Source organism: Bubalus kerabau, chromosome 3 (assembly GCF_029407905.1).
Source record: "Bubalus kerabau isolate K-KA32 ecotype Philippines breed swamp buffalo chromosome 3, PCC_UOA_SB_1v2, whole genome shotgun sequence".
NCBI lineage: Eukaryota > Metazoa > Chordata > Mammalia > Artiodactyla > Bovidae > Bubalus > Bubalus kerabau.
Genome location: NC_073626.1, coordinates 42661613 through 42688479, shown reverse-complemented (window position 1 = coordinate 42688479; position 26867 = coordinate 42661613). Strand labels below are relative to the sequence as shown.

General features: G+C 46.5%; 2 protein-coding genes and 1 long non-coding RNA gene across 15 annotated transcripts in view; 2 read left to right on the top strand and 1 right to left on the bottom strand.

Annotated features, from left to right (window-relative positions):
* Nucleotides 1-2526, top strand: part of PPARD (peroxisome proliferator activated receptor delta) — an 86530-nt gene extending 84004 nt beyond the window's left edge. For all 4 annotated transcript variants that reach the window (XM_055571622.1, XM_055571624.1, XM_055571623.1 and 1 more), the window contains one exon: nt 570-2526. In XM_055571622.1, coding sequence (XP_055427597.1) covers nt 570-817 — 248 coding nt within the window. In that variant the 3' untranslated portion in view covers nt 818-2526. The remainder of the gene's footprint in view (nt 1-569) is intronic.
* LOC129646002 (uncharacterized) lies at nt 100-11419 on the bottom strand. 6 transcript variants are annotated; one of them, XR_008711623.1, is made up of 6 exons: nt 10990-11419; nt 4414-4458; nt 2886-3008; nt 1377-1511; nt 674-798; nt 124-421 (listed from the first exon to the last, which is right to left on the bottom strand). It is a non-coding gene; the product is annotated as an uncharacterized LOC129646002 (long non-coding RNA). The 6 variants fall into 6 exon arrangements; XR_008711624.1 differs by lacking the exon at nt 10990-11419 and adding an exon at nt 8131-8338; XR_008711626.1 differs by lacking the exons at nt 4414-4458; nt 10990-11419 and adding an exon at nt 9262-9520 and having other exon boundaries at nt 100-237.
* LOC129646001 (probable E3 ubiquitin-protein ligase makorin-1) lies at nt 9618-25975 on the top strand. Of its 5 annotated transcripts, none has more exons than XM_055571631.1 (8): nt 9618-9745; nt 16558-16677; nt 17069-17313; nt 19366-19565; nt 19669-19844; nt 19960-20070; nt 25214-25345; nt 25591-25975. In XM_055571631.1, the coding sequence occupies exons 1-8, from the start codon at nt 9675-9677 to the stop codon at nt 25613-25615; spliced, it is 1080 nt and encodes a 359-aa protein (XP_055427606.1). In that variant the 5' UTR covers nt 9618-9674; the 3' UTR covers nt 25616-25975. The 5 variants fall into 5 exon arrangements, with proteins under 5 accessions (XP_055427606.1, XP_055427601.1, XP_055427605.1 ...); XM_055571626.1 differs by having other exon boundaries at nt 9625-9745; nt 25210-25345; XM_055571630.1 differs by having other exon boundaries at nt 9627-9745; nt 19366-19460; nt 25210-25345.
* The last annotated feature ends 892 nt before the right edge of the window (nt 25976-26867 follow it).

Here is a 26867-nt window from a genome sequence, read left to right as displayed (position 1 = left end):
TTATTTTTGGCTACACTGGGTCTTTGTTGCTTTGCACGGGCTTTCTCTAGTTGCATCAACCAGGGCTATTTTTCGTTCTCATCATGGTGGCTGCTCTTGTTGCACAGCACAGGCTCTAGGCGTGTGGGCTCAGCAGTTGCAGCTCTAAAGAGCGAGGGCTCGGTGGTTGTGGCACACAGGTTGAATTGCTGCACGGCATGCGGAGTCTTCCTGGACCAGGGATCTGACCCATGTCCCCTGCATTGACAGGCAGATTCCTATCCCCTGTGCCATCAGGGAAGTCACCAGATTTCCCTAGATTGTAACTCTTTAATCCTCATAACAACTCTATGCCAGAGGCACTTCTGTTATTCCCATTTTACAGATGAGGAAACTGAGGTCCAGAGAGGCTGAGTGATCTGCCCGTAGCCTTGTTAGTAGTCTGTGGTAGAGAAGGGGTTTGGATCCAGGCGGGAGGCCCACTGTCCCCAAGGCCAGGTTGCCCACACCAGTGTGGGTTAGGGGGCTGCCCCGCCCTCCGAGCCTCCAGGTGGGCCTCCCCACCACGACCCTGCCCTGTGTGCCCACAGACCGGCCAGGCCTCATGAACGTGTCTCAGGTGGAGGCCATCCAGGACACCATCCTGCGCGCCCTCGAGTTCCACCTGCAGGCCAACCACCCGGACGCGCAGTACCTCTTCCCCAAGTTGCTGCAGAAGATGGCCGACCTGCGGCAGCTGGTCACGGAGCACGCCCAGATGATGCAGCGAATCAAGAAGACCGAGACCGAGACCTCGCTGCACCCCCTGCTCCAGGAGATCTACAAAGACATGTACTGAAGGTGGCGACCGGGCCCCCCCCCCCCCCCCAACGTGGGGCTTCTCCCGTGACCAGCCCCTGAGCACTGGGCGTCCGAGCAGCGGGATCGCTCTCACTTGGCAGGACTCACGGCTTCTGGCTCCCTGAACCCCAGCCTCCCTTCCCTCCTCAGCGCCTCCGTCTGCTCTCGTTCCTCTGCTCCTCTTCCTTCCTCACTGTAGGTCTCATGCTTCCTGCCTCTCCCCCTCCCTCTCTCTTTCCCCCTCCCTCTCTCTCTCCTCCTCCCTGCGTCTGTCCCTCTTTGTCTTCCTCTGAGACAGTTTGTGTCACTTCACCAGCAGCTTGAACAGGGCCCGAGCAGGAGGGGTGCGGCCTGCCCTTTGTTCCATGGTCACCTTCTCCCGTCTTCACAGCCAAGGACCCCAAAGAAACACTAAGCGCTCTGGGCCTGGCTTCCTGGGGAAGCCAAGCAGTCCTGAGTTGTCTGCAGAGCAACCCCTCGTCCCTGGGTCCCTGGCAGGGGCCGCCTCCCCAAGATGGTCACTGCCCTGCTGAGGCCGCGGCTCCCCCCCCCAATACCTGCCATCCTCCTGGTCTTTTCACTGAGCTTCCAGGCCAGCGTCATTGATGGCCCCCTGTGCTGGCCGCTGGGGTACACTCCTCCAGCCTGGATAGAGGTGGCGTTCCCTCCGGGTGGGGGTCCCCACACCTCCACTGAAAAGAAGCGAGATTCACGGGAGGCAGATGTTGATGGGGTGGGTCCCCCACCAGCACCCCAGCTCTCCCCCCCCGGCCCCGCCCCCTGCCGGGGCCTGACTGCACACCTGCCTGTGCCCGCAGGAGGCGGCCCTGCTGCAGCCCAGCTGCAGCTCCTGCCCACACACTCCCCCCAGCACACACCCCAAGAGCACTGAACTCACTTTACCTGGGGCCTCCTCGCCCCTCTCCCTCACCTGGAGGCAAGTGAGGGCCCAGAGGAGCCAGGGATGGCCACAGAGCTTCGCCCCAGTTCCCTGGGCTGGGCCAGATCTCTGGGTGGGCGGGGGGTGAGGTCCTGCGAACCCAGCCCAGCACCTGCTCACAGATCCTGCACATCTGTGACCCCCATTTGTTGCAACAGCTCTGCTGAGCTCCCCTTTACTTGTATTTGGCCCAGCCGGCCGCCTGGAACTCTCCCTGCACCGCCTTGGGTGACCAAGACCTCCAGGCCCAGCCCCGCTCCTTGCCCTGTCCATCCCCCCAGTGACGAGCACTTGCCACCTCCACCTCGGGATGGGGCCCAGCTTGGAGGTTGGCCCAGTGGAGAGCAGAGCCCGCCCAGGCTGCCTTTCCAGAGGGAAGTGGACCTGGAGGGGTGAGGGGCTGGCTGGGGTCTCTGAGAAAGGTGGCAGGAGATGTGGGGTGAGAGCCCAGGCTTCCTGGGTCCTGTCTGGTCTTCCCCAGGGGCCCTTCCACACCCCTGATCACTCTCTATGGCAAAATTCTTCCCTCTGGTCCCTATTCTCCCCTCCCTGCCCTCTCTCCCCCGCCACACACACCATCCTCATCCCCAACCTGGTCTGATACTGAGGAATGCAGCTCTTCTCAGTGTCTGAACAGTCTCCAAAATTGAAATGTATATTTTTGCTAGGAGCTCCAGCTTCCTGTGTTTTTAATATAAATAGTGTATACAGACTGATGGAACTTTAAATAAATGGGAATTAAATATTTAAGAATTGATTTAGACTAACTCAGTTCTTGATAGTCTTTTTCCTGGGGGCTGAGGGGACTCCCCCACAGCCCGTGCATGCAGGGGGAGACACTGGGCAAATGAGCCTGGGGTTCTGGTGGGGCTGGTCGATTCTAGCTGGTGGGGCTGCCCATCATTTCCCTCATCTCTGGGCTCAGCTCACCGCTCATCAGCCATCAGGGTTTGTGGAGGACTGAGAAGGTGCCATCCCACCCTGAGGAAGCATTTGGGGCGGGAGCGGAAGAAAAGGGGTGTGGAAGCACAGCACAAACCAGACTTGGGGCCGTGGGGGTCAGGAGGGGCTCAGGAGGGCCCGGGAGGAGACAGTCCCTCTGGACCGCGAGTGGGATGGGACTCACAAAGCCAAAGCCTGGCATTCACTGCGGGACACTTCTCTCCTTAGCTGACACCCCAGCTTTCTCCTTTACTTCCAGCGGCGCCATCTTCACAAAGGTTCAGGACAAATGAGTCCAAAGTTTAGACTAAAAAAGAAGAAAGCAACCATGAGAGAATTAGAAGATACTGTCTTCTGAAACTTGTAAAGGTTTATTTTTAAATAAAGGAAGAAATGGGGCCTCAGGCTGGTAATATCCCTGGGGAGCCTGGAAGAAGCAGACACAAAACCTTTCTGAAGGACAAGCACAGGCAATATAGAACTTTCACAAAATGATAAACGGGAAGAAGCAACCTGCATGAAAATGAACAGGACAACCAGTGAAATTAGAGCCCCAGGACATCAAGAAATACAGCTGTTGGTTACAGTATAGGAAACAGGGGGTTTTTTGTTTTCTGTTTGTTTTATTTTGCCTGCGGTGGGTCTTAGTTGTGGCTTGTGGGATCTTGTTCCCTGACCAGGGATTGAACCTGTGTTCCCTGCATTGGGAGGGCTGAGTCTTACCCACTGGACCACCAGGGAAGCCCCCAAATAAGTTTTATATCATTTAAAAATATATAAAGATTAAAATTGTACACAAGATATAGTTTGCCTTTTAAGGGAAAAAAATAAACATTTTTAAAGAAATACTTGGAACTTCCAGAGAAAGAAACTCAGTTAAAAACATCAGACACAGCCAAAGAGATCATTTTTTGCACCTCAAAAAAAGATCTATAGAAATCATTAAAAAATAAAAAAAGCACAGGAAAACCAAAAATATGGAAAGGAAGAATAACAATACAAATTCTCATATACTGCAGAAGGGAGTAGAAGTTGATACAATCAACTTGAAAAGCAATTTGGCAAAACGTCATAACGTTAACATATACCCATGGAAGCTGTGAGGTGTCCCCCAGGCTCCACCCCTCAGAATCCCTGAGGTCCATGACTGCCTGGCTCATAGCTGAGTCCCTCCGGAAGTGGCCTGTAGTGAAGGGAGCCTCCTTGCCCAGATGAGAACATCTCCTCAGGAGCAGCCTGTAGCCCGCGTGTGGGCCGGTGCAAGCCCCACTGCCTCAATTTGAGACGACGCAAAGAATCGTCCCAGCTCCTGAGTGGAAGCTTCTGTCGTGACTACATCATGGTTTAACTTCTCTCTCTACCCAATCCTGCCTCTTCCAGTTTCTTATAGGGGTTGTTCTCAAATGCACTCCCCAGTGAGAGTCCTATAAGTAAAACTCCAAATCTATCCTGGGGAAACCAGCCTGACACACCACCACCAAATTATACCAAGACTCACATACGTGTTCATTACACCAAGAGCAAAAACAGAAACAACAAAAATGTCCATCAACAGAAAAATGGATAAATTTATACAATCTTAAAAAAAAAAAAAAAAAAAACTAGAGTAAGGAGGGAAAAAAACTAGAAGAAACCCATGGAGAAAACTGTATATAATCTTGAGGTGAATAGACGTTTCAGATATTTTTTGAAACATGAAATTTATTGTATACCTGAAAATGTCTTAAGTTCCAAGGGGTATACACAAAACTTAGACTCTGTAAAATAAAAAGATAAGATCTTAGTATATACACATTTAAAATTTTTATTCTATTGAGGAGAAACAAAGGAAAACATTTAAATCAACCATATTTTAAAATGTGTGACGTACAATGAGGTAAGATTAGATGTCAACTACAGGGGAAAAAACTATTAAAAATACAAACATATGGAGACTAAACAACATGCTTCTGAATAACCAACAAATCACAGAAGAAATCAAAACATGCATAAAAACGAATAAAAATGAAAACACAACTACCCAAAACCTATGGAATTCAGTAAAAACAGTGCTAAGGGGAAGGTTCATAGCAATACAAGCTTACCTCAAGAAACAAGAGAAAAATCAAATAAATAACCTAACTCTACACCTAAAGCAACTAGAAAAAGAAGAAATGAAGAACACCAGGGTTAATAGAAGGAAATAAATCTTAAAAATTAGGGCAGAAATAAATGAAAAACAAACAAAGGAGACCATAGCAAAAATCAACAAAGCTAAAAGCTGGTTCTTTGAAAAGATAAAATAGACAAACCATTAGCCAGACTCATCAAGAAATAAAGGGAGAAGAACCAAATCAACACAATTAGAAATGAAACTGGAGAAATCACAACAGACAACACAGAAATACAAAGGATCATAAGAGACTACTATCAGCAGCTATATGCCAATAAAATGGACAACTTGGAAAAAATGGACAAATTCTTAGAAAAGTGTACTTTCCAAAACTGAACCAGGAAGAAATATAAGAAAATCTTAACAGACCCATCACAAGCACAGAAATCGAAACTGTAACCAGAAATCTTCCCACAAACAAAAAGCCAGGACCAGATGGCTTCACAGCTGAATTCTACCAAAAATTTAGAGAAGAGCTGACACCTATCCTACTCAAACTCTTCCAGAAAATTGCAGAGGAAGGTAAACTTCCAAACTCATTCTATGAGGCCACCATCACCCTAATACCAAAACCTGACAAAGATGCCACACAAAAAAAAAACTACAGGCCAATATCACTGATGAACATAGATGCAAAAATCCTTAACAAAATTCTAGCCAACAGAATCCAACAACATATTAAAAAGATCATACATCATGACCAAGTGGGCTTTATCCCAGGGATGCAAGGATTCTTCAATATCGGCAAATCAATCAATGTAATACACCACATTAACAAATTGAAAGATAAAACCATATGATTATCTCAATAGATGCAGAGAAAGCCTTTGACAAAATTCAACATCCATTTATGATAAAAACCCTCCAGAAAGCAGGCATAGAAGAAACATACCTCAACATAATAAAAGCCATATATGATAAACCCACAGCAAACATTATCCTCAATGGTGAAAAATTGAAAGCATTTCCCCTAAAGTCAGGAACAAGACAAGGGCGCCCACTCTCACCACTACTATTCAACATAGTTTTGGAAGTTTTGGCCACAGCAATCAGAGCAGAAAAAGAAATAAAAGGAATCCAGATTGGAAAAGAGGAAGTAAAACTCTCAATGTTTGCAGATGACATGATCCTCTACATAGAAAACCCTAAAGACTCCACCAGAAAATTACTAGAGCTAATCAATGAATATAGTAAAGTTGCAGGATATAAAATTAACACGCAGAAATCCCTTGCATTCCTATACACTAACAATGAGAGAACAGAAAGAGAAATTAAGGAAACAAATTCCATTCACCATTGCAACTAAAAGAATAAAATACTTAGGAATAAATCTACCTAAAGAAACAAAAGACCTATATATGGAAAACTATAAAACTGATGAAAGAAATCAAAGATGACACAAATAAATGGAGAGATATACCATGTTCATGGATTGGAAGAATCAATATAGTGAAAATGAGTATACTATCCAAAGCAATCTGTAGACTCAATGCAATCCCTGTCAAGCCACCAACGGTATTTTTCAGAGAACTAGAACAAATAATTTCACAATTTGTATGGAAACACAAAAAACCTTGAATAGCCAAACCAATCTTTAGAAAGAAGACTGGAACTGGAGGAATCAACCTGCCTGACTTCAGACTATACTACAAAGCTACAGTCATCAAGACAGTATGGTACTGGCACAAAGACAGAAAAATAGATCAATGGAACAAAATAGAAAGCCCAGAGATAAATCCACACACCTATGGATACCTTATCTTTGACAAAGGAGGCAAGAATATACAATGGAGAAAAGACAATCTCTTTAACAAGTGGTGCTGGGGAAACTGGTCAACCACTTGTAAAAGAATGAAACTAGAACACTTTCTAACACCATACACAAAAATAAACTCAAAATGGGTTAAAGATCTAAATTTAAGACCAGAAACTATAAAACTCCTAGAGGAAAACATACACAAAACATTCTGACATAAATCACAGCAGGATCCTCTATGACCCACCTCCCAGAGTAAAGGAAATAAAAGCAAAATTAAACAAATGGGACCTAATTAAACTTAAAAGCTTTTGCACAATGAAGTAAACTATAAGCAAGATGAAAAGACAGCCTTCAGAATAGGAGAAAATAATAGCAATTGACAAAGAATTAATCTCAAAAATATACAAGCAGCTCCCGCAGCTCAATTCCAGAAAAAATAAACGACCCAATCAAAAAATGGGCCAAAGAACTAAACATTCATTTCTCCAAAGAAGACATACAGATGGCTAGCAAACACATGAAAAGATGCTCAACATCACTCATTATCAGAAAAATGCAAATCAAAACCATAATGAGGTACCATCTCACACCAGTCAAAATGGCTACTATCAAAAAGTCTACAAACAATAAATGCTTGAGAGGGTGCAGAGAAAAAGGAACCCACTTACACTGTTGGTAGGAATGCAAACTAGTACAGCCACTATGGAGAACAGTGTGGAGATTCCTTAAAAAACTAGAAATAGAACTCCCATACGACCCAGAAATCCCACTGCATACACACCAAGGAAACCAGAATTGAAAGAGATGCATGTACCCCAATGTTCATCGCAGCACTGTTTATAATAGCCAGGACATGGAAGCAACCTAGATGTCCACTGGCAGACAAATGGATAAGAAAGCTGTGGTACATATACACAATGGAATATTATTCAGCTATAAAAAAAGAATGCATTTGAATCAGTTCTAATGAGGTGCATGAAACTGGAGCCTATTACACAGAGTGAAGTCAGGAAGAAAAACACCAATACAATATATTAACACATATATATGGAATTTAGAAAGATGTAACGATGACCCTATATGCAAGAGAGCAAAAGAGACACAGATGTAAAGAATGAGACTTTTGGACTCTGTGGGAGAAGGTGAGGGTGGGATGCTTTGAGAGAATAGCATTGAATCATGTATATTATCACATGTGAAATAGATCGCCAGTCCGGGTTCAATGCATGAGACAGGGTGCTCAGGGCTGGTGCACTGGGATGACCGTGAGGGATGGGATGGGGAGGGAGGTAGGAGAGGGGTTCAGGATGGGGAACACATGTACACCCCTGGCTAATTCATGTCAGTGTATGGCAAAAACCACTACAATATTGTAAAGTAATTAGCCTCCAGTTAAATAAATTTTAAAAAGTGGGGGAAAAAGTACCCTTTGGAACAGAATTGTCAATCAATAAACATTTGCTGATTGAATAAATAAATAAATAAAATATGTGACATAGTAAGACAAAAGCTACTTACAAATTGGTAAGTTAAAGTGCAGCAACCCAATCGAAAAATGGGCAAAGGATTTGAGCAGGAAGAACAATGCCTCTAAAACATAGGGAGAGGTGCTTAATCTCATAGTAAAAGAAATAAAAGTTCAAACTACAATGAGGGCTTCCCTGGTGGCTCAGTGATAAAGAATCCACCTGCCAATGCAGGAGACATGAGTTTGATCCCTGATCCAGGAGGATCCCATCCCATGTGCCGTGGACCAACTAAACCCTGTGCCACACCGAGCCTGTGTTCTAGAGCCTGGGAGCCACAACTGCTGAGCCACGTCCCTCAACTGCTGCTCACCCTAGGCCTGTGCTCTGCAAAAAGAGAAGCCACCACAATGAGAAGCCCACGCACTGCAACTCGAGAGTAGTCCCCGCTCTCCCAAACTAGAGAAAAGTCCACCCAGTACAGCCAAAAATAAAAAATTTTAAAAAACACAATGAGATACTGTTGTTTTACATAACAAATTAACAAATACCAACAAGTTTGATTATATTATGTGCAGAATCTCACACTGTTGGTGGAAGTAAAATCTGGCACAGCCTGTATAGAGGGCAGATTGGCAGCACCTGTAAGAATTATTTTAAGTAATTTTGATCCAGCAAAAGTTAAAGAAATAACAATGATGTCCTATTGATCTCCCAAACTAGTTAGACAACAGAGGAAGTTGTTTAAATTCAATTTAAAAATCTCTCCTTTGGGACTTCTGAATCTGCCTTCCAGTGCAGAGGTCGTGGGTTTGATCCCTGGACAGGGAATGAAGATCCCACGTGCCACAGAGCAATTAAGCCTGCACACAGCAACTAGTGAGCCCACAAGAGAAGTCCACGTGCCACACACAAGAAAAGATCCTGCATGCCACAACTAAGACCCTAACCAGACAAATAAATAAATATCTAAAACCAAAAATCTCTCCTTTAACTTTTAAGTGAACGCCTCTTGTTTGGTCCTTTTAACTTTCCCAACTTGTCTCCCACGTCGGGCATTGCAGTCCCGTGAAGAGAACGTGGGCTTTGGAGGACTAAGACAGGGAACTGGGGGGTTCTTAGAGCTCATGGTCCCCTAGCTCTCCAGAATGCAAGCCAGGAATCCACCAGCCAGTTAACCTACCTAGAAGAGGTCTGATGGGTTGATTTGCTATCATCCAATCTGGAGCTTCCTCATTAGAGCTTCAGGCAAGCCCCACCTGGCCACCTCTCATTGTGGCCCTTGCTGAAACCCTCAAAGTCCTTAACCCATCCCCCAGTTTCCTCCAGAAATCCTCAAGGGATCCCCCAAGGCCCTCTTGCCCTGCTCCACCTGTGTCCTGCAGCCTAAACAGGGCAGCTAGAGCCCCCAGCCCCCTAGCCTTCCAGCCATCCTGCTCTACACTCCATCCCACCTCAGGCAGACCTGGGGCCATGGGGGGTGGGGGTGGGGGGTGGGCCACATTTCCCAGACCCTCCTCCCATTGGTCCTGCCCAGAGAGGGAGGGATAAAGGAGCACCAGCCCTGCCTGATTCTCATGAGGGGCCACAGCTGGGATGGACTCTGCCGGGCCCGATGGTGGTGGCCGAGGTAGGGGGAGCAGCCCCTACTCCCAGTGGTCACGCAGGTAGGGGTCTGGGTTTTGGGAGAACACAGGGGAAGTGGGGGAAATTTCTTTCGGGTTCCCTTTGGCCACTGAAAGCTCAGTCTTAAAGAAGTGGGGTGCATCAGGTGGGAGAAGGGGCTTCCTAGCCCCCACCCCAATGCAGGAAGGGTCTAGAGATGACCTCTCACCTCCTCATAGTCCAGAGAAGGAGACTGAGACCAGAGAGGGGATAAGACATACCAAGGCTGTACAGCTCAATCAGAGCCAGCTCCCGGTCTGACCATTCAGGGCAGAGATTCCCCACTTGTCTTTTTTCTCTCTATACAGCAAAGGTTTTTCTGCCCAGCAGCACCATGCAGCTGTCTGTGGTGGGACCTGTTCTCCCGGTCACCTTTGTAGCCCCTGCATGCAGCCTAGTGCCAGGTGTTCCCAAGCATTTGAATGGAAATACTTCAGGTTGAACATTACACCATTAGAGAGTCATTCCTTTGGGTATGCTAGCTCACTAGTCCTCCCATCAAACATTCAGACCTTAAAACACATTCATTTTCCCAACAGCTGGAAGAGCTCAGTTCCCCGAAGAGAACTGAAGTTTGGGTAAAGGAGGGATCATTCTCCCTAAAGAGGGATCACTGCAGATCTTAGGGTCTCGGTGTGAAGTGCTTTCCCCAGGTTGGGAAGAAAGGTGATCTGATAGCAAGGGGAAGGCAAAAAAAAGGAAGACAGACTTTTACTAAAGGAGATTTTCAGTTGTTTCTGGCCCTGCCTAAAACTCAGGAAGGAAGGTGGCATGCTAGACTAAGTCTGAGTTCTGAAGTTTTTATTTGCTTGTTTTTTGGCTGCACTGGGTCTTTGTTGGGGGTGCGGGCTTCTCGTTGCGGTGGCTTCTCTTGATGCGGAGCACAGGCTCTAGGGCAAGGGTTCAGAAGCTGTGATGCATGGGCTTCATTGCCCTGTGGTTTGTGGAATCCTCCCAGAGCAGAGACAGAACCCATGTCCCCTGAATTGGCAGGCAGATTCTTAACCACTGGACCACCAGGGAAGTCCCAAGGGCTCTCCGGTTTTAAGAATCCTGGTCAGGATGTGGCCGGCTGTGCCTCCCACCTTACCACACCAGCCCTGATCTCCTGGTCCCTGCTCTCCTCCGGACCCTCTGCTCCCGCTCAGCAGGCCAGTCCCAATTCCCTGGGCCACTGCTCAGGGGTCCACTGCTCTGGCCTCCCGGCCACCCAGAGGTTCCTGCTGCCTCCCCAGGCCTGGATTACCTGTGACCTCTGGCTGCTCTGCCCCAAGAAGTTGGCTTCAGAAACTTCCCCAAATCCAGCAGCCTTCACCCCTGGCAATTCAATCTTGGTTAAACTAAATACTGTGCTAAGTGGCCACACCTGCGTTATAGCCTTAACTCTTGTTCTGAGTCGCAGGCCAGTTACTTGACCTCTCTCAGCTTCAGATTTTGTAAACAAAAGAGGATTCCTGGCTTTTAAGGTTTGTTTTGAGGATTAAATGAACTAATCTGCCACTTCCTCCAAACCAAATGTATTTTATTGATATATCAAGGCTCTGTGGGTAGAAGACCTAAACAAACAGCAACAGAAACAAGTTTAAGCAATGCTAGGTAAAATCAAACAGATTCCTTTGCAGGACTTATCAGAGCCTTTAAGATGTTCATAGACAATAAGCAATATACAACATGACTCTAAGGACATACAGAAGGAGGAGTTTCTCAAATTGATTTGATCACAAAACCCCTAGCCTCTTTTGTTGTAGCTCATCTGATGGTCTAAGAGCCCCTCTGGACCTGCTGGGAGAATTCTGTCACTGGACCTCTCAGCTTGTGAAGGACCTAGTGTTGTGGCTTCTCTAGGCAGCCCTGGAGGTCAGCCTCACTGTGGTCTTTAGGGAAAGCACAGCTTTGGGGACCTGGGACAGGAGGCTTGCAAGACCTTCCTTTGAGGGCCACTGGCTCCTCCCCGAGGAGATGAGAGGCTGCTCCTCTCGGGTTCCTCACCCTTTCCCCAGTGACTGTCATTTCCACCTCACCACTTCACCCAACCTCCGTCCACCCTCCAGCCTCGCTAATTTGGTGACCACCACTGACCTAGTCCGTCCCCTACTCCAGCCTCTTCCTGTTTGTTCCCCAACTTGTAATTGGGAGCAGCAACATAGCAGGCCTGGCATCTTCTATAAACCTAAAAGAAATTTGAAAAAGCATGTTTCCCCTTCATTCTTCAAGTTATCTAATGGTTTTCATCATAATGTAAATTGTTGCAAAGTTTAAATTTCTAATGTATTCTTAATAGTCCCATTTAAAAAAAATATTTATTTTCTTGGCTGCATTTCGTCATAGTTACAACACACAGGATTTTGGTTGTGGCGCTCGGGCTCAGTTGCTCTGCAACATGTGGGATCTTAGTTCCCCAACCAGGGATCAGTCCTGTGTCCCCTGCAATGCAGGGCAGATTCCTAACCACTGGACCACTAGAGAAGTCCATGAAATAGTCCCATTTTAAAAGAAAACAATTATTCTTTCTTCATTCCAAAAGAGTTTCAAGAGTTGTTTTTAGAGAAGCTGCATCACTAAATCAAAAGCTTTTTCACCATTTCTGAATCTTCTTTTTCCAAGGCTGGCACCTCAGGCAAGATTTTGAGGGAGGTGTTCAAAGCTCTCAGCCCACAAGAACTTGCCTTTAATCTTCCTGGGGGAACTTGTCCATTTTTCCAAGCCAGGTAGTGATAACGATTAAAAGGCACCATGGGGTACTGGGCTGGGGCTGGCTGGGGCTCTGTGTAGAATTTCAACCTGAGCTATTTCAGGCTGCTTGCTTTAGGTCCTACTAATGAGCAGCTGATGAGCAATGGCAGGTGAGCAGTGTGGATCTGAATAAGTATATTATTCTTTTCCTGTATCCAGTGGCATCTAAATCCCAGAGAGTTAACATATAATGTCATCCATTTAAAAAATACATAAGCAGGCTCTTTACAGTTTTACATGATTCCTTTTTCTCCTTGAATGCCTATTGTACTCCCCCACAGAATTTTATATACTATTTTTATTTATTTGGCCTTGTTGGGGTTTGATTGTGGTGCAGAGGTTCTTCATTGTGACATGCAGGCTTCTCTAGTTGCAGAGAACTGAGGTGTGTAGGATCTTAGTTCCCCAACCAGGGATCAAACCCTTGTCCCCTGCATTGTAAGGTGGATTCCTAACCACTGGATGACCAGGGAAGTCCCTAATAAAATTTTTTTTTTTTCTCAGAAGTCTTTTACTGATCACAATGTTATTTGCTTCTGCAACAAAGATATTTGTGAAACAGAAATATGATTTTTTTCTAGATTTAATTACTGGAAGTATGCAATACACCCCCCCTTTTTTTTTGGGTGTGCCTCACGGCTTGCAGGATTCTAGTTCTCTCACCAGGGATTGAACCCCAGATTGAACCCCAGCCATGAAAGCGCCAAGTCCTAAACACTGGACTGCCAGGGAATTCCCTACAGACTTTAACAGTTAATTACTAAATAAGAAAATTTTCTTTAGAAAATTTAGTTGAAGTTGTTGCTTCCCCCTGTCAAAAAAGCTCATGCATCCATGGATAAACATTACTTACTGCTAGAATAAGACAGGATTCAACATCACTTGTTTTTTGTCATTCAATTTTTTAAAATTTTTATTAGGGCATAGTTGGAGAAGGCAATGGCACCCTACTCCAGTACTCTAGCCTGGAAAATCCCATGGACGGAGGAGCCTGGAAGGCTGCAGTCCATGGGGTCGCTGAGGGTCGGACATGACTGAGCGACTTCACTTTCACTTTTCACTTTCCTGCATTGGAGAAGGAAATGGCAACCCACTCCGGTGTTCTTGCCTGGAGAATCCCAGGGACGGGGGAGCCTGGTGGACTGCCATCTATGGGGTCGCACAGAGTTGCACACGACTGAAGCAACTTAGCAGCAGCAGCAGCAGTTGATCTACAGTGTTGTGCTATTAACATCAATGTCTATTTCTAATATTGATGAATGGAAACACTGAGAAGTCTTGTTCACATAAATAAGCAAATGGAAATGAAAAGTGATTTGTTACCGTAGGGACACCCGATTCTTTTAATTTCTTCTGAATTACATACCAAAAATGATGTAGTGGTCTGAATTAAAATCAAAAGTTACTGTTTAATGATCTTACATGACCCTCCTTACCCTCACAACAGCTTCTGCAAAAATAACAACCATAATAACTACAGCTATTATATTGTATGACAATAATCATTGTAGTAATGTTTATTACTCCTAGCACCTCCTAAAAGACCCTCCCTGACCATCCTGTCTAAAGTGGGCCCCCACCCTGCCAGCCTTTTATTTCTGCCTGAATCCTTTCTACCGTCTGCACTTGTCTTGGTTATCTCTGCCCTTGTTGCAAGGCCAGGACTAGGGGAGGCAGGGATGGTAAATTCTGCGGGGTTGAATCCTGTCTTTATTTAAAGCTTTGCTGTTTTGTTCATTGTGGATTTTTTATTTTATTTTTGGCGGTTCTGGGTCTTGGTTGCCGCGCTGGCTTTTCTCTGGTTGTGGTGGGTGGGCTTCTCACTGCAGCGGCTTCTCTTGTTGCAGAGCACGGTTTCTAGGATGTACAGGCTTCCGTGTTTGTGGCTTTCCTGGGCTCTAGAGCACAGGCTCAGTAGTTGTGGCACGCGGGCTTAGCCGTCCCACAGCATGTAGAATCTTCCTCGACCAGAGATCAGACCCATGTCTCCTGCATTGCAGGCGGATTCTTTACCACTGAGCCACCAGGGAAGCACCATTGTGGATTTTTTTTCTGCATTAATTTATATCTTTTAAAAAATCATACTAAAATATCATTTCCTTTTATGACTGAGCGTTTGGGGCATCTGTTGAATTTTGTGTCCAAGGTGAGTGCCTCACTTGCCTCCCCCTGTTCATTTGGTCTGTTGATCCTCGGCTCCATCGATTCAGGGAGCTCCACAGGCAAGTTCCACGTCCGGGGGCTCCACATATTGTCATAAACAAAGGACCACCACGTGCTGGACAACGTGGTACCTTCACCAACAAGACTGGGCCACCCATCCTTTCCTCCCTCCACCTGTTCCTCTGCCAGGGCCCCTCTTGGACATTCTCCGGGGAATGGTGGGGGCCACTCTATGGCAGAGCCCTGGCATTGACTGGCAGTCTGTTTTCTCGCAGGACAAGAGTCCGGCCTCTGTCCCCACCCTTGCTGCCCTGCCCATTTCACATGTGGGCTCGTTCCCACTCCCAGCAAAGCAGCACACAACAAGAGCAGAGGTCCCTGGATCCCTGGTGCAGGCCTGAACACACAGTAGATTCTCAATAGATGCTGGCCCAACTCAGCCTTCTCCTGCCCTTCCCACCTCACACCCTGACCCTCAAGTGTCCCTGTAGTAACGGTGACGATGATGTTTATGACAGAAGAGTGATAAGAACAGCTAATATTTATTGAGGGCTTGCTGTGTGCTAGGTATAGTTGGCCGTGTGAGTTCTGACCCCATGGATTAAAACAACCACAGACTGAAAATATTTGGGAAAAAAAAAACCCAGGAAGTTCCAAATAACAAAACTTGAATTTGCAGCCAATATGTATATAGTATTTACATTGTAATAGGTTTATAAGTGATCTAGAGATGACTTAAAAGTATATATGCAAATACTATTCCATTTCATATAAAGAACTTGAGCATCCGTGGATTTTGATGAGTGTGGGGGTTTTGGAACCCACCTTCCATGGATACCAAGTGATGGATAGCTATATTTTACATACAATATCTCACTTGCATTTTGCATCATCCTGTGAAGTTGCTGCTGCTAAGTCACTTCTGTTGTGTCCAACTCTGTGCGACCCCATAGACGGCAGCCCACTAGGCTCCGCCGCCCCTGGGATTCTCCAGGCAAGAACACTGGAGTGGGTTGCCATTTCCTTCTCCAATGCAGGAAAGTGAAAAGTGAAAGTGAAGTCGCTCAGTCGTGTCCGACTCCTAGTGACCCCATGGCTGCAGGCCTACCAGGCTCCTCCGCCCATGGGATTTTCCAGGCAAGAGTACTGGAGTGGGGTGCCTTCTCCGCATCCTGTGAAGTACGTACTAGTAATTTATAAATGAAGAAAATGAGGCATGGACAAGCTCACACAACCAAGAAGTAGTGGTACCAGGCAGAACTGGCTATGTCACTTGTGGGACCCAGCACAAAAAGAAAAGCAAGGCCTCTTGCCCCAAAATTTAATCATTTCAAGGTGGTAACAGCAGAGCTTTGAAGCAGGTATGGGGTCCCTGCATGACTACATGGGTTCATGCCCATAGAGCCAGCCCTGGTTCCAGAAGCTGAACCCAGAATTCTGACTCCAGAGCCCACAAGACTCTGGGCCTGGAGAAAGTAACAGTGATCACTATGATTTACTAAGCACCTGCTGTGTACATTGTATGAAATCTTAAAAAACCCTCACAATGACCCTGAGGTAACAGGAGGCATTGTTACTCTTGTTAAAAAACATATATTTATTTATTTACTCATTTTTGGTTGTGCTGGGTCTTAGTTGCAGCATGTGGGATCTAGTTCCCTGGCCAGGGATCAAACCCAGGCCCCCTGCACTGGGAACATGGAGTCTCACTCACTGGACCACCAGGGAAGTGCCTGTTTTTAAGGGTGAGGAAATCAAGCTTTAGGGAAGTTGAGTTACCACCCAGAGATCATTATCCAGCAGAGGCAGGATTTGAACACAGGACCAAGCCTGGAGCCTGAGCCCCCATGTCACACAGCCTCTTTCAAGAAGGATTGCAAAGGCAGGGGCTAAAACGGGGCTGGGCATGATCTCTTAGGAAAGCTGACCAAGGGCCCTGTCGCTGGAGGTCCAGCCGCTGCTTCCCTCAGGACCAGAAGGCATCCCAGGTCTGCAGATATTTCCAGAGGGGCTTCTGCTTCCATGGAGAGGGATGCAGGTAAGCACCTCTTCTTATTTTTATTTATTTAGTTAGTTGGCTGTGCTAGGTCTTAATTGTGGCACGCAGGATATCTGATCTTCCTTGGGTCATGCAGGCTCTTTACTTACAGCACGTTGGATCTAGTTCCCCAACCAGGGATCGAACCTGGGGCCCCCTGCCTTGGGAGCATGAAGTCTTAGCCACTGGACCACCAGGGAAGTTGCCTGCACCTCTTCTCCTCCAGTGGGGAGCGGGCTGGGGGACTCGGGAGGAACAGTCCCTTATGGTCCATGCATCTTCCTAGAGACTGCTGTACCCTCTAAGCTCCAGGTTCTGGGCGGAGCTGGCCCTGAGCCCAGGCAGGGCTAGCCCTGTCTTCTCACGCATCTCTTCCCCCACCCTCTAACAGCTACCAGCACCTGCCGTCTCCCCGTCACCTCCAGTGGGGCCGCCGCCGTTCGGAGCCCCACGTCACCCTGCCAGGGCCCCGGCTGGGGCTGACTCGCAGGGGCTCTGAGCCCTCCTACCTGCCCTCTGTGGCCGTCAGCTGGGGCTGCATAGGGGCCAACCCGGACATGGAGCTTGGCCCGGAGGGGCTGTTCGGCAAGGTTGAGGACGCTGGTGGCAGCTCCCGGGAGACCCTGTCACTACCATGTGAGTCATTGGGGCACTGCAGGTGGGCACAGTAGGATCTGAGGCCAGGGTCCCTGCTCTCTGTCCAAGCAAGTCTCCTATTTCCTTCCACCAGTCTCCATCCTCAAGACTCCCAGCCAGAGGGAAAATGTCCTCCAGCTTGGTTGCTCTCTGTGTTCTAGAAACAGAATGCCATGGTGCCTGTGGAGTGAAACCACCTAATTTCAGATGCTGGGTCCACCGCTTTGGAATTGTGTGACCTTGCACAAGCCACTTAACCTCCCTGGGCCTCGACTGCCTCATCTGCAGAAAGGCACTGATGTTATTCCCTTCCTCACAGGCTGTGACAAATCCGTGTATGTGGTGTGCTGAGCCCAATAACGGCACAGAGTAAACACTAAATGTTAGGGGCTACTTTTAAAATTATTGCTCTAATTCAGTGCTGTTCAAAGGAAATATACAATTTTTTTGAATCAGCTTTATTGAGATATAATTCACAAACCAAAAATTTCACCAATTTAAAGTGTACAATTTAATGCAGTACAGTATGTTCAGAGCTGTGTAAATAGCACTGTTTTTCAAATTAACTTATTGGAGTCTATTGATTTGCAGTATTGTGTTAGTTTCTTTTGTACAACAAAGTGAATCAGTTACATATGTACATATCTCCATGATTTTTTAGATTCCTCTCCCATAGAGGTCATTTCAGAGGATTCAGTAGAGTTCTGTATGATATACAGTAGGTTCTTATTAGTGGCACTATTTAATTTTAGAAGATTTTCATTATCTCAAAAGAAATCCATTAGCTGTCACTCTCCGTCCACAACCCTTCCCAGCCACTGGCAACCACTACTCGATTTTTGTCTCTAAGGATTCACCTATTCTGGACATTTCATATAGATAGAACCATGCACATTTTATGCCAGTTTTGTGTCTGGTTTCTTTTATTTAGTATGTAATATTTTCTAGGTTCATCCAGGTTGTAGCATATATAAGTATTTCATTCCCCCCCTTTTTTTCACGCAACAGTACATTTAATCCTTACTATACCCTGTGTAATAAGAACTATTATTATTTAGTCATGTCTGACTCTTTTGCAACCCTATGGACTGCAGCCTGGTAGGCTCCTCTGTCCATGGGATTTCCCAGGCAAGGATACTGGATTGGGTTGACAGTTCATTCCCTTTTATGGCCAAATAATATCCCATTGTATGGATATACACCACATTTTGTTTTATTCATTCACCAATTGATGGATACTTGGGTGGTTTTTGCTTTTTGGCTATTATAAATAATGTTGCTATGAACACTTATGTACAAGTTTTTATGCAGATGTATCTTTTCATTTCTCTTGGGTGTATACTGGATCATATATTAACCCTATGTTTAATATTTTGAGGAACCACCAAACTGTTTTCCAAAGTGGTTGCACCATTTTACAATTCACATATGTAATTAAATTTTTTCTAGTAGCCTCATTTTAAAAAAACTAAAAAGCAATGGGTGAAATTAATGTTAATATTTTAACCCAATATATCAAAAATTACATATCCAATGTCATTGCTATCTGTAACCAATATAAAATTATTAGTAAAACATTTTAGACTCTTTGGGGTATTAAGCTGCAACATCTCATGTGTATTTCACCCTTGCAACACATCTGAGTTCAGACTGGCTCAATTCCAAGTATCTGATAGCCACACATGGTAGGTGGCTGTCATACTCTATCGTGTTGCACTCCTTGAGACCCCATGGACTATAGCCAGGCTTCTCTGTCCACTGAATTCTCTGTCCACCCAAATACTGGAGTGGGTTGTCATTTCCTCCTTTAGAGGATCTTCCCCACCCAGGGATGGAACCAGGGTCTCTTGCATTGCAGGCAGATTCTTTACCCTCTGAGCCACCAGGAAAGCCCAATGAATGGCATGGGTCCAAACAGTTTTGTTAGAGATGGACTCAGAACTACTGGGCAAAAGGACTGCATGCACCCACAGGGCCTTGCGTGCAGCAGACCCTCAGTAGATGCCACATGAATGAGGAAATGAATGAATGGATCCAGTTTTTCCCCAACAGCTGCTGATGGTGATCACCACTACTTCCTGAAGCCTCCACCTCAGTCAGATCCTGTCCGGGAGTTTCTGGCCCCATTTCAGAGCTTTGACCTTGAGGTGCGGCAGGTAGTGGAGGAGGATGGGGGAAGGACGCCATGCTGGACCTCTGGGATGCCCAGACCTGCTGGAGGAGGGCCCTGTGGTCCTGGAGCTGTATTTGGGGTAGCAATGTGTGTGTGTGTCTGTCTGTCTGTCTGTGTGTATGTGTCTATGTGTTGGCAAGGCGGGGTTGGGAGATGTGCTCTGACCCTGCCTGTGGCTGCAGAGGGTGCAGGACAGTCAGGACGTCATGTGTGGCATCTGCATGGACAAGGTGTGGGACAAGCCAGAGGAGGCCGAGCGGCTCTTCGGCATCCTGCCCAACTGCAGCCACGCCCACTGCCTGGGCTGCCTGCATGCCTGGCGGAAGAGCCGAGGGGACTTCCCGCCCGGTGTCATCAAGTAAGGGTCTTGGAGAAGCCAGCCGGGAGCGGGGCAAAGGCCCCCAGGAGAGGTGGGCTTGTCACTACTCCTCTTTCACCTTCCACTCTCCCACCCCAACCCCCTCACCTCGCAGGGCCTGTCCCCAGTGCCGGGTCCATTCCAGCTACATCATCCCCTGCAGATTCTGGGTGAGCCAGGGGCCTGAGAAGGAGCAACTCATCAGGAACTTCAAGGCTCGGACCAGGTGAAACTGGCAGGGGGGAATGTGACACAGGTTAGGAAGGAAGGAAAGCAACCCTTGATCCATTCCCAGTCCCCGGGGGTTCCCAGCATGGAGTCCCCACTCCCGGTCCTGGGAACGCAGAGTGTCGGAGATGGCAGGCAAGCATGTGAGCTCTTTCCACTATTTCAGAAAGCCCGATGGGTAACAAGAGTGACCGAGACAGTCAAGGCCAAGTTCCTCCCCTAGACTGGCTCAGGATCTATGCAGGATCTCTCAGCACGATGAGAAACCCGGCTTGGCTTTTATTTCTAGTTTTTTTTCTTTTTTTTTTAAGCAGTAAAGAATGGGATTTCGCTGGCAGCCCAGTGGTTAGGACTCAGTTTTCACTGCTTGGGCCTGGGATTCTTTCCCCAGTAGGGGAACTAAGATCCCCCAAGCCATGCAGTGTGGCCAAACACAAAGAAGACATTTAAATCAGGAAAATAAATTGATATGAATGCCTATTGTTTCTTGAATAATTTTTGAAAACATGGGGTTTCTGAAGACACTGAAGTGCACCCCTTGGAAACGGGGTAAAGTTGAGTAGGTTTTCATCTCTTGGGGAGGGTAGACTTTTATTTAAAAGCTAGAATTAGTTACAATTCCAAGTTCTTAATTCTACCTTCCCAAAGGGTTTATTACACTTGATGTATATCTGGATAGAGATATCTGGATATATCTGGATAGAGAGTGGGATAAAAAGACCTAGTCTCTACCTGAGTTTTGTCTGTGAACTCTAATAACTACCTCAGCAAAGTTACTGAGAACAAACCTGGGCAGAGTCTCACAGAGGGGGAGGTGTTTGAGCTGGGGATGGAGGAGGAGTAAGGAGGAAGAGAAAATGGGAGCACTCAGGCAGAGGGAGGTCAAAGTGGGGAAATCCTGGCGGCTGGATACCAGCTGGGAGGGCCGGAAGGGAGCGCCCAGGCCTGGGTGTGATAGGAGACAGCATCGTGGAGGGTCCATCGCGTGCGAGATATTGCAGGTCACAGACACTGTGAGGCGGGGCTCTCGCTCTCCGCATGTTGCAGACGAAACTGAGGAAAGGCCTGTCAGGCTGAAGTGAGGAAGCGGGGCTTGAACCCATGCTTTCTGGCTCCTAGCGCGGACTGGAAGGAATGTGGGGGAGGACACTGATGTGAGAGAAGAAGGGAAACGGTAAGATGAGCGCTTCCAGCACCGGCAGCCACAGGACTGGTGTCACGTGAGACCCAGTGAGAGAGGCTAAGGGAGAACTTGGTCAGATTGAGTGGAGGGCTTTTTATCTTTTGGTCATGCAGCAAGGCTTTTGGGATCTTATTTCCCCGACCAGGGGTTGAATCCATCCCCCCTCCATTGGAAGCTCAAAGTCTTACCCACTGGACCACCAGGGAAGTCCCATGGCTGAGTGGGGGGTCTTTTGACCACTGTCTGGATGGACAGGTCCCTAATGCTAGCTTTGGTCAAATGGTAAGAAGAGGAAGAGAGGCAGTGATTTAGAGTTTCTGGGAGTTTCTGGCCCCATTTCATTAGAGGGACTCCCCAGCTCCAAGCTTGGTGGCCAAAGGGACCCTGCATTCTTGCTGGGACTGTAGGAAGTGGGAAAGACTCAACTGTGCTGGTGTCAAGCAGAGAGTTGGTGATGCAGGAAAAAGGGTACAAATAAAGCACTTTATCTTTTTCTCCCTTTCATCCATCTTTCTGTGCAAGAAAACGCTGTTCCTACTTAAGCAGATCATAAGTTGCCCGCAAACATTTCCTGTATCTGACCTTTCACAGAGTGAAATTTGAAATCTCAGAAGTGGGAAACTTCTTAATCAAATGTCATTAGCTAGCAATTACCAAATCATAAGGAAATGGAAACCCACTCCAGTATTCTTGCCTGGAAAACCCCATGGACAGAGGAGCCTGGCAGGCTATAGTCCATGGGGTCGTTAAGAGTAGGACTGAGTGACTTCACTTTACTTTTAACTTAAGACCACCCCTCAGAAGACAGCATTGTTCTAAACTAGTTACAGAGACACATTGTAGGATTATCTGTTCTCCTTCCTTAGGTGGTTTTATTGAAACTTAGTTCAAAGAAGGAAAGGAGATTCCCAGAGTCACTCCTGTCCCAAATAGACTCTGGGGATTAAGAGAAAGGTACCACTTAAGATTTGGAGAATTTTGAGCATTGCTTTACTAGCATGTGAGATGAGTGCAACTGTGCGGTAGTTTGAGCATTCTTTGGCATTGCCCTTCTTTGGCATTGGAATGAAAACTGACCTTTTCCAGTCCTGTGGCCACTGCTGAGTTTTCCAAATTTGCTGGCATATTGAGTGCAGCACTTTCACAGCATCACCTTTCAGGATTTGAAATAGCTCAACTGGAATTCCATCACCTCCACTAGCTTTGTTTGTAGTGATGCTTTCTAAGGCCCACTTGACTTCACATTCCAGGATGTCTGGCTCCAGGTGAGTGATCACACCATCGTGATTATCTGGGTCATGAAGATCTTTTTTGTACAGTTCTTCTGTGTATTCTTGCCACCTCTTCTTAATACCTTCTGCTTCTGTTAGGTCCATACCATTTCTGTCCTTTATCGAGCCCATCTTTGCATGAAAGTTTCCCTTGATATCTCTAATTTTCTTGAAGAGATCTCTAGTCTTTCCCATTCTGTTGTTTTCCTCTATTTCTTTGCATTGATAGCTGAGGAAGGCTTTCTTATCTCTCCTTGCTATTCTTTGGAACTCTGTTTTCAAATGGGAATATCTTTCCTTTTCTCCTTTGCTTTTCGCTTCTCTTCTTTTCACAGCTATTTGTAAGGCCTCCTCAGACAGCCATTTTGCTTTTTCTCATTTCTTTTCCATGGGGATGGTCTTGATCCCTGTCTCCTATACAATGTCACGAACCTCTGTCCATAGTTCTTTAGGCACTCTGTCTATCAGATCTAGTCCCTTAAATCTATTTCTCACTTCCACTGTATAATCATAAGGGATTTGATTTAGGTCATACCTGAATGGTCTAGTAGTTTTCCCTACTTTCTTCAATTTAAGTCTGAATTTGGCAATAAGGAGTTCATGATCTGAGCCACAATTAGCTCCCAGTCTTGTTTTTGCTGACTGTATAGAGCTTCTCCATCTTTGGCTGCAAATAATATAATCAATTTGATTTTGGTGTTGACCATCTGGTGATGTCCATGTGTAGTCTTCCCCTGTGTTGTTGGAAGAGGGTGTTTGGTATGACCAGTGCATTCTCTTGGCAAAACTCTATTAGCCTTTGCCCTGCTTCATTCCATATTCCAAAGCCAAATTTGCCTGTTTCTCCAGGTGTTTCTTGACTTCCTACTTTTGCATTCTAGTCCCCTATAATGAAAAGGACATCTCACACGCTAGTAAAGTAATGCTCAAAATTCTCCAAGCCAGGCTTCAGCAATACGTGAACTGTGAACTTCCAGATGTTCAAGCTGGTTTTAGAAAAGGCAGAGGAACCAGAGATCAAATTGCCAACATCCGCTGGATCATCGAAAAAGCAAGAGAGTTCCAGAAAAACATCTATTTCTGCTTCATTGACTATGCCAAAGCCTTTGACTCTGTGGATCACAATAAACTGTGGAAAATTCTGAAAGAGATGGGAATACCAGACCACCTGACCTGCCTCTTGAGAAACCTATATGCAGGTCAGGAAACAACAGTTAGAACTGGACATGGAACAACAGACTGGTTCCAAATAGGAACAGGAGTTCGTCAAGGCTGTATATTGTCACTCTGCTTATTTAACTTATATGCAGAGTACATCATGAGAAACGCTGGGCTGGAAGAAGCACAAGCTGGCATCAAGATTGCCAGGAGAAATATCAATCACCTCAGATATGCAGATGACACCACCCTTATGGCAGAAAGTGAAGAGGAACTAAAAAAGTCTCTTGATGAAAGTGAAAGAGGAGAGTGAAAAAGTTGGCTTAAAGCTCAACATTCAGAAAACTAAAATCATGGCATCTGGTCCCATCACTTCATGGGAAATAGATGGGGAAACAGTGGTAACAGTGTCAGACTTTATTTTTTTGGGCTCCAAAATCACTGCAGATGGTAATTGCAGCCATGAAATTAAAAGATGCTTACTCCTTGGAAGGAAAGTTTTAACCAATCTAGATGGCATATTAAAAAGCAGAGACATTACTTTGCCAACAAAGGTCCATCTAGTCAAGGCTATGTTTTTTCCAGGGGTCATGTATGGATGTGAGAGTTGGACTGTGAAGAAAGCTGATGGCTGAAGAATTGATGCTTTTGAACTGTGGTGTTGGAGAAGACTCTTGAGAGTCCCTTGGACTGCAGGGACATCCAACCAGTCCATCCTAAAGGAGAACAGTCCTGGGTGTTCATTGGAAGGACTGATGCTGAAGCTGAAACTCCAATACTTTGGCCACCTGATGCAAAGAGTTGACTCATTGGAAAAAACCCTGATGCTGGGAGGGACTGGGGGCAGGAGAAGAAGGGGACGACAGGATGAGGTAGCTGGATGGCCTCATCGACTCGATGGACGTGAGTCTGAGTGAAGTCCAGGAGTTGGTGATGGACAGGGAGGCCTGGCGTGCTGCGATTCATGGAGTCGCAAAGAGTCAGACACAACTGAGCCACTGAACTGAACTGACCACTTAAGACACTTTACTGCCATCTGCTGGGAAATAACTGTCATTAACATCTACACGTGACTAGGATGCTAGTTGTTCAGTCGCTCACTCCAGTCACTAAGTCGTGTCCGATTCTTCGCGACCCCATGGACTGCAGCACGCCAGCCTTCCCTGTCCTTCACAATCTCCTGTGCTTTGTTCAAGCTCATGTCCATTGAGTTGAGGATGGCATCCAACCATCTCATCCTCTGTTGCCTGCTTCTCCTCCTGCCCTCAATCTTTCCCAGCATCAGGGTCTTTTCCAAGGAGTCGGCTCTTCGCATCAGGTGGCCAGAGTATTGGAGCTTCAGCTTCAGCATGAGTCCTTCCAATGAATATTCAGGGTTGATTTCCTTTAGGATGATGCCAGAGGTGCCAGCATGGATGTGGCGTCTTTGTGCTGTGGACAACTTACCCAGCTTACATGTTGGCCCTTGTTCCTGGGTCAACTGGGCTTGAAGGTGATGGTCTTTTCTCTTTCTGCCCTCTCTTAGCCAGATTCAATGCCGGTTCTTCATGCGGGGGAATGGCCGCTGCCCTTTCAAATCAGACTGCATTTACCTGCACCAGCTTCCAGATGAGGCCTCGAGTTTTGATCCTCTCTGGCCTGAGAGTATGCAGCTGGCCTCTGTGAGTGAGGTGGTGATAGCAGGGATATGGAGGTTGGGAAGGCCGCTAGTTACGCTTTATAATAAATGTCTGATAAATGTAAAACTTACATATGATATCTATGACGTTGATGGTGCCTGTGTGGATGTGGTACTTTGTGCTATGTACAACCTGCCCAGCCTATGTGTCAGCCTTGACTCGCTGCTACCAGGCACGACTAGAGCTGAAGCTGATGGGCTTTCACTTATTTCTTTTTCTACTCCCAGGTGGTGGGCACACCAGTGTTCCTAGGGGGCACCGAGCCAGACGAGGAAGTGTTCTTCATGGACTGTGCCCTGGGCATGGCTTTCTGGGGTTCAGAACTCCTCCTGGACCCCAATAGTTCTTACAACTGCCTGCTATAACCAGGATCAACGTGTGGGGCATGGGGCCGAGGGGCAGGGGTTGCCAGGGGGTAGGTATTTCCCCTTTTGGGGCTTGGTAAGGGACGAAAGTAGCAAGCCTTCTACCCTCATGAACTGCAGCAGTGACACAGCTGGGGAACGAAGGGAGGGGGTAGGTTCTCAGTGTCTTGTCAGGGACTTGGTTTTTAACTTTGCTCTTTTGCAAAAGGATTCTGGAGGAAACCAATAAAATGTACCTAAACCATCACTCTTGGTGTCTGAAGAGTCTGCTTATACCTCAGGCGTGCCTGCATCCCAACCAAGGGGTTGCTTCTGCACTTAATCTGTTGCACTATCACTTGTGATTGGCTTTTGGAAAACTTCACTTTATGCCCATAAGAGAATGAGATAAGAAACGGCAAATAACAACATAAGTACTACAAAGAAGAGTGGTGCCAGGGATCCCATGAAAGGATCTTGAGTATTCCTTCAGGGATCTTGAACCACACTTTTAGAGAACACTTTTTAAGAGCTTTTCTCCCTCATCTCCTTCCCATCAGCTAGAATGCAGACCTTGAAGGGCACGAGCTAGAGCCACTACAAAGTAAAGCTTTCTTTGTTTGATGAGGGTGGGCAAGGCATTGAAGGTGGTTTAGCATTCTTGGCCCTGCCCACTACTTACCAGGGCCTCCCCAACTTCTTGCCCCCAACATCATTAGAAGACCAAAAACATCTCCTATGAAGTTAGAACTGATAGCCTGAGAGAGAGGTTCCTGGAAGAAATTTCTTTCCTACTATTTTGGCCTTTGCAAATCAGGTACTAAGAAATCCTCCTTATTCCTTTCCAGTATTGTTCAGTCGCTTCACTCGTGTCCAGCTCTTTGTGATCCCATGCATTGTAGCTCTCCAGGCTCCTCTGTCTATGGGATTTCCCAGGCACGAATACTGGAGTAGGTTGCCATTTCCTCCTCCAGTGGATATTCCCAGACACTTGGCAGGTGGATTCTTTACCACTGAGTCAACTGGGAAGTCCAGTCCTATCCAATAGCTCCCTTGAAATCATTTTGGAAAAAATTATAAAACTGACTCTAATGGAAATCAGATACAGCTCAAAATATGCCTATGGCTTCCCATACTATTCAGAGTAAAAGACAAGTTTC

Excerpts from the sequence above, each read along its gene's own strand:
- LOC129646001 (XM_055571626.1), top strand. The coding sequence starts at position 9,675 with ATGGACTCTGCCGGGCCCGATGGTGGTGGCCGAGGTAGGGGGAGCAGC. Across the intron at positions 17,314-19,365 it reads GGAGACCCTGTCACTACCAT|CTGCTGATGGTGATCACCAC; the intron begins GTGAGTCATTGG and ends TTTCCCCAACAG. Across the intron at positions 19,845-19,959 it reads TTCCCGCCCGGTGTCATCAA|GGCCTGTCCCCAGTGCCGGG; the intron begins GTAAGGGTCTTG and ends CTCACCTCGCAG.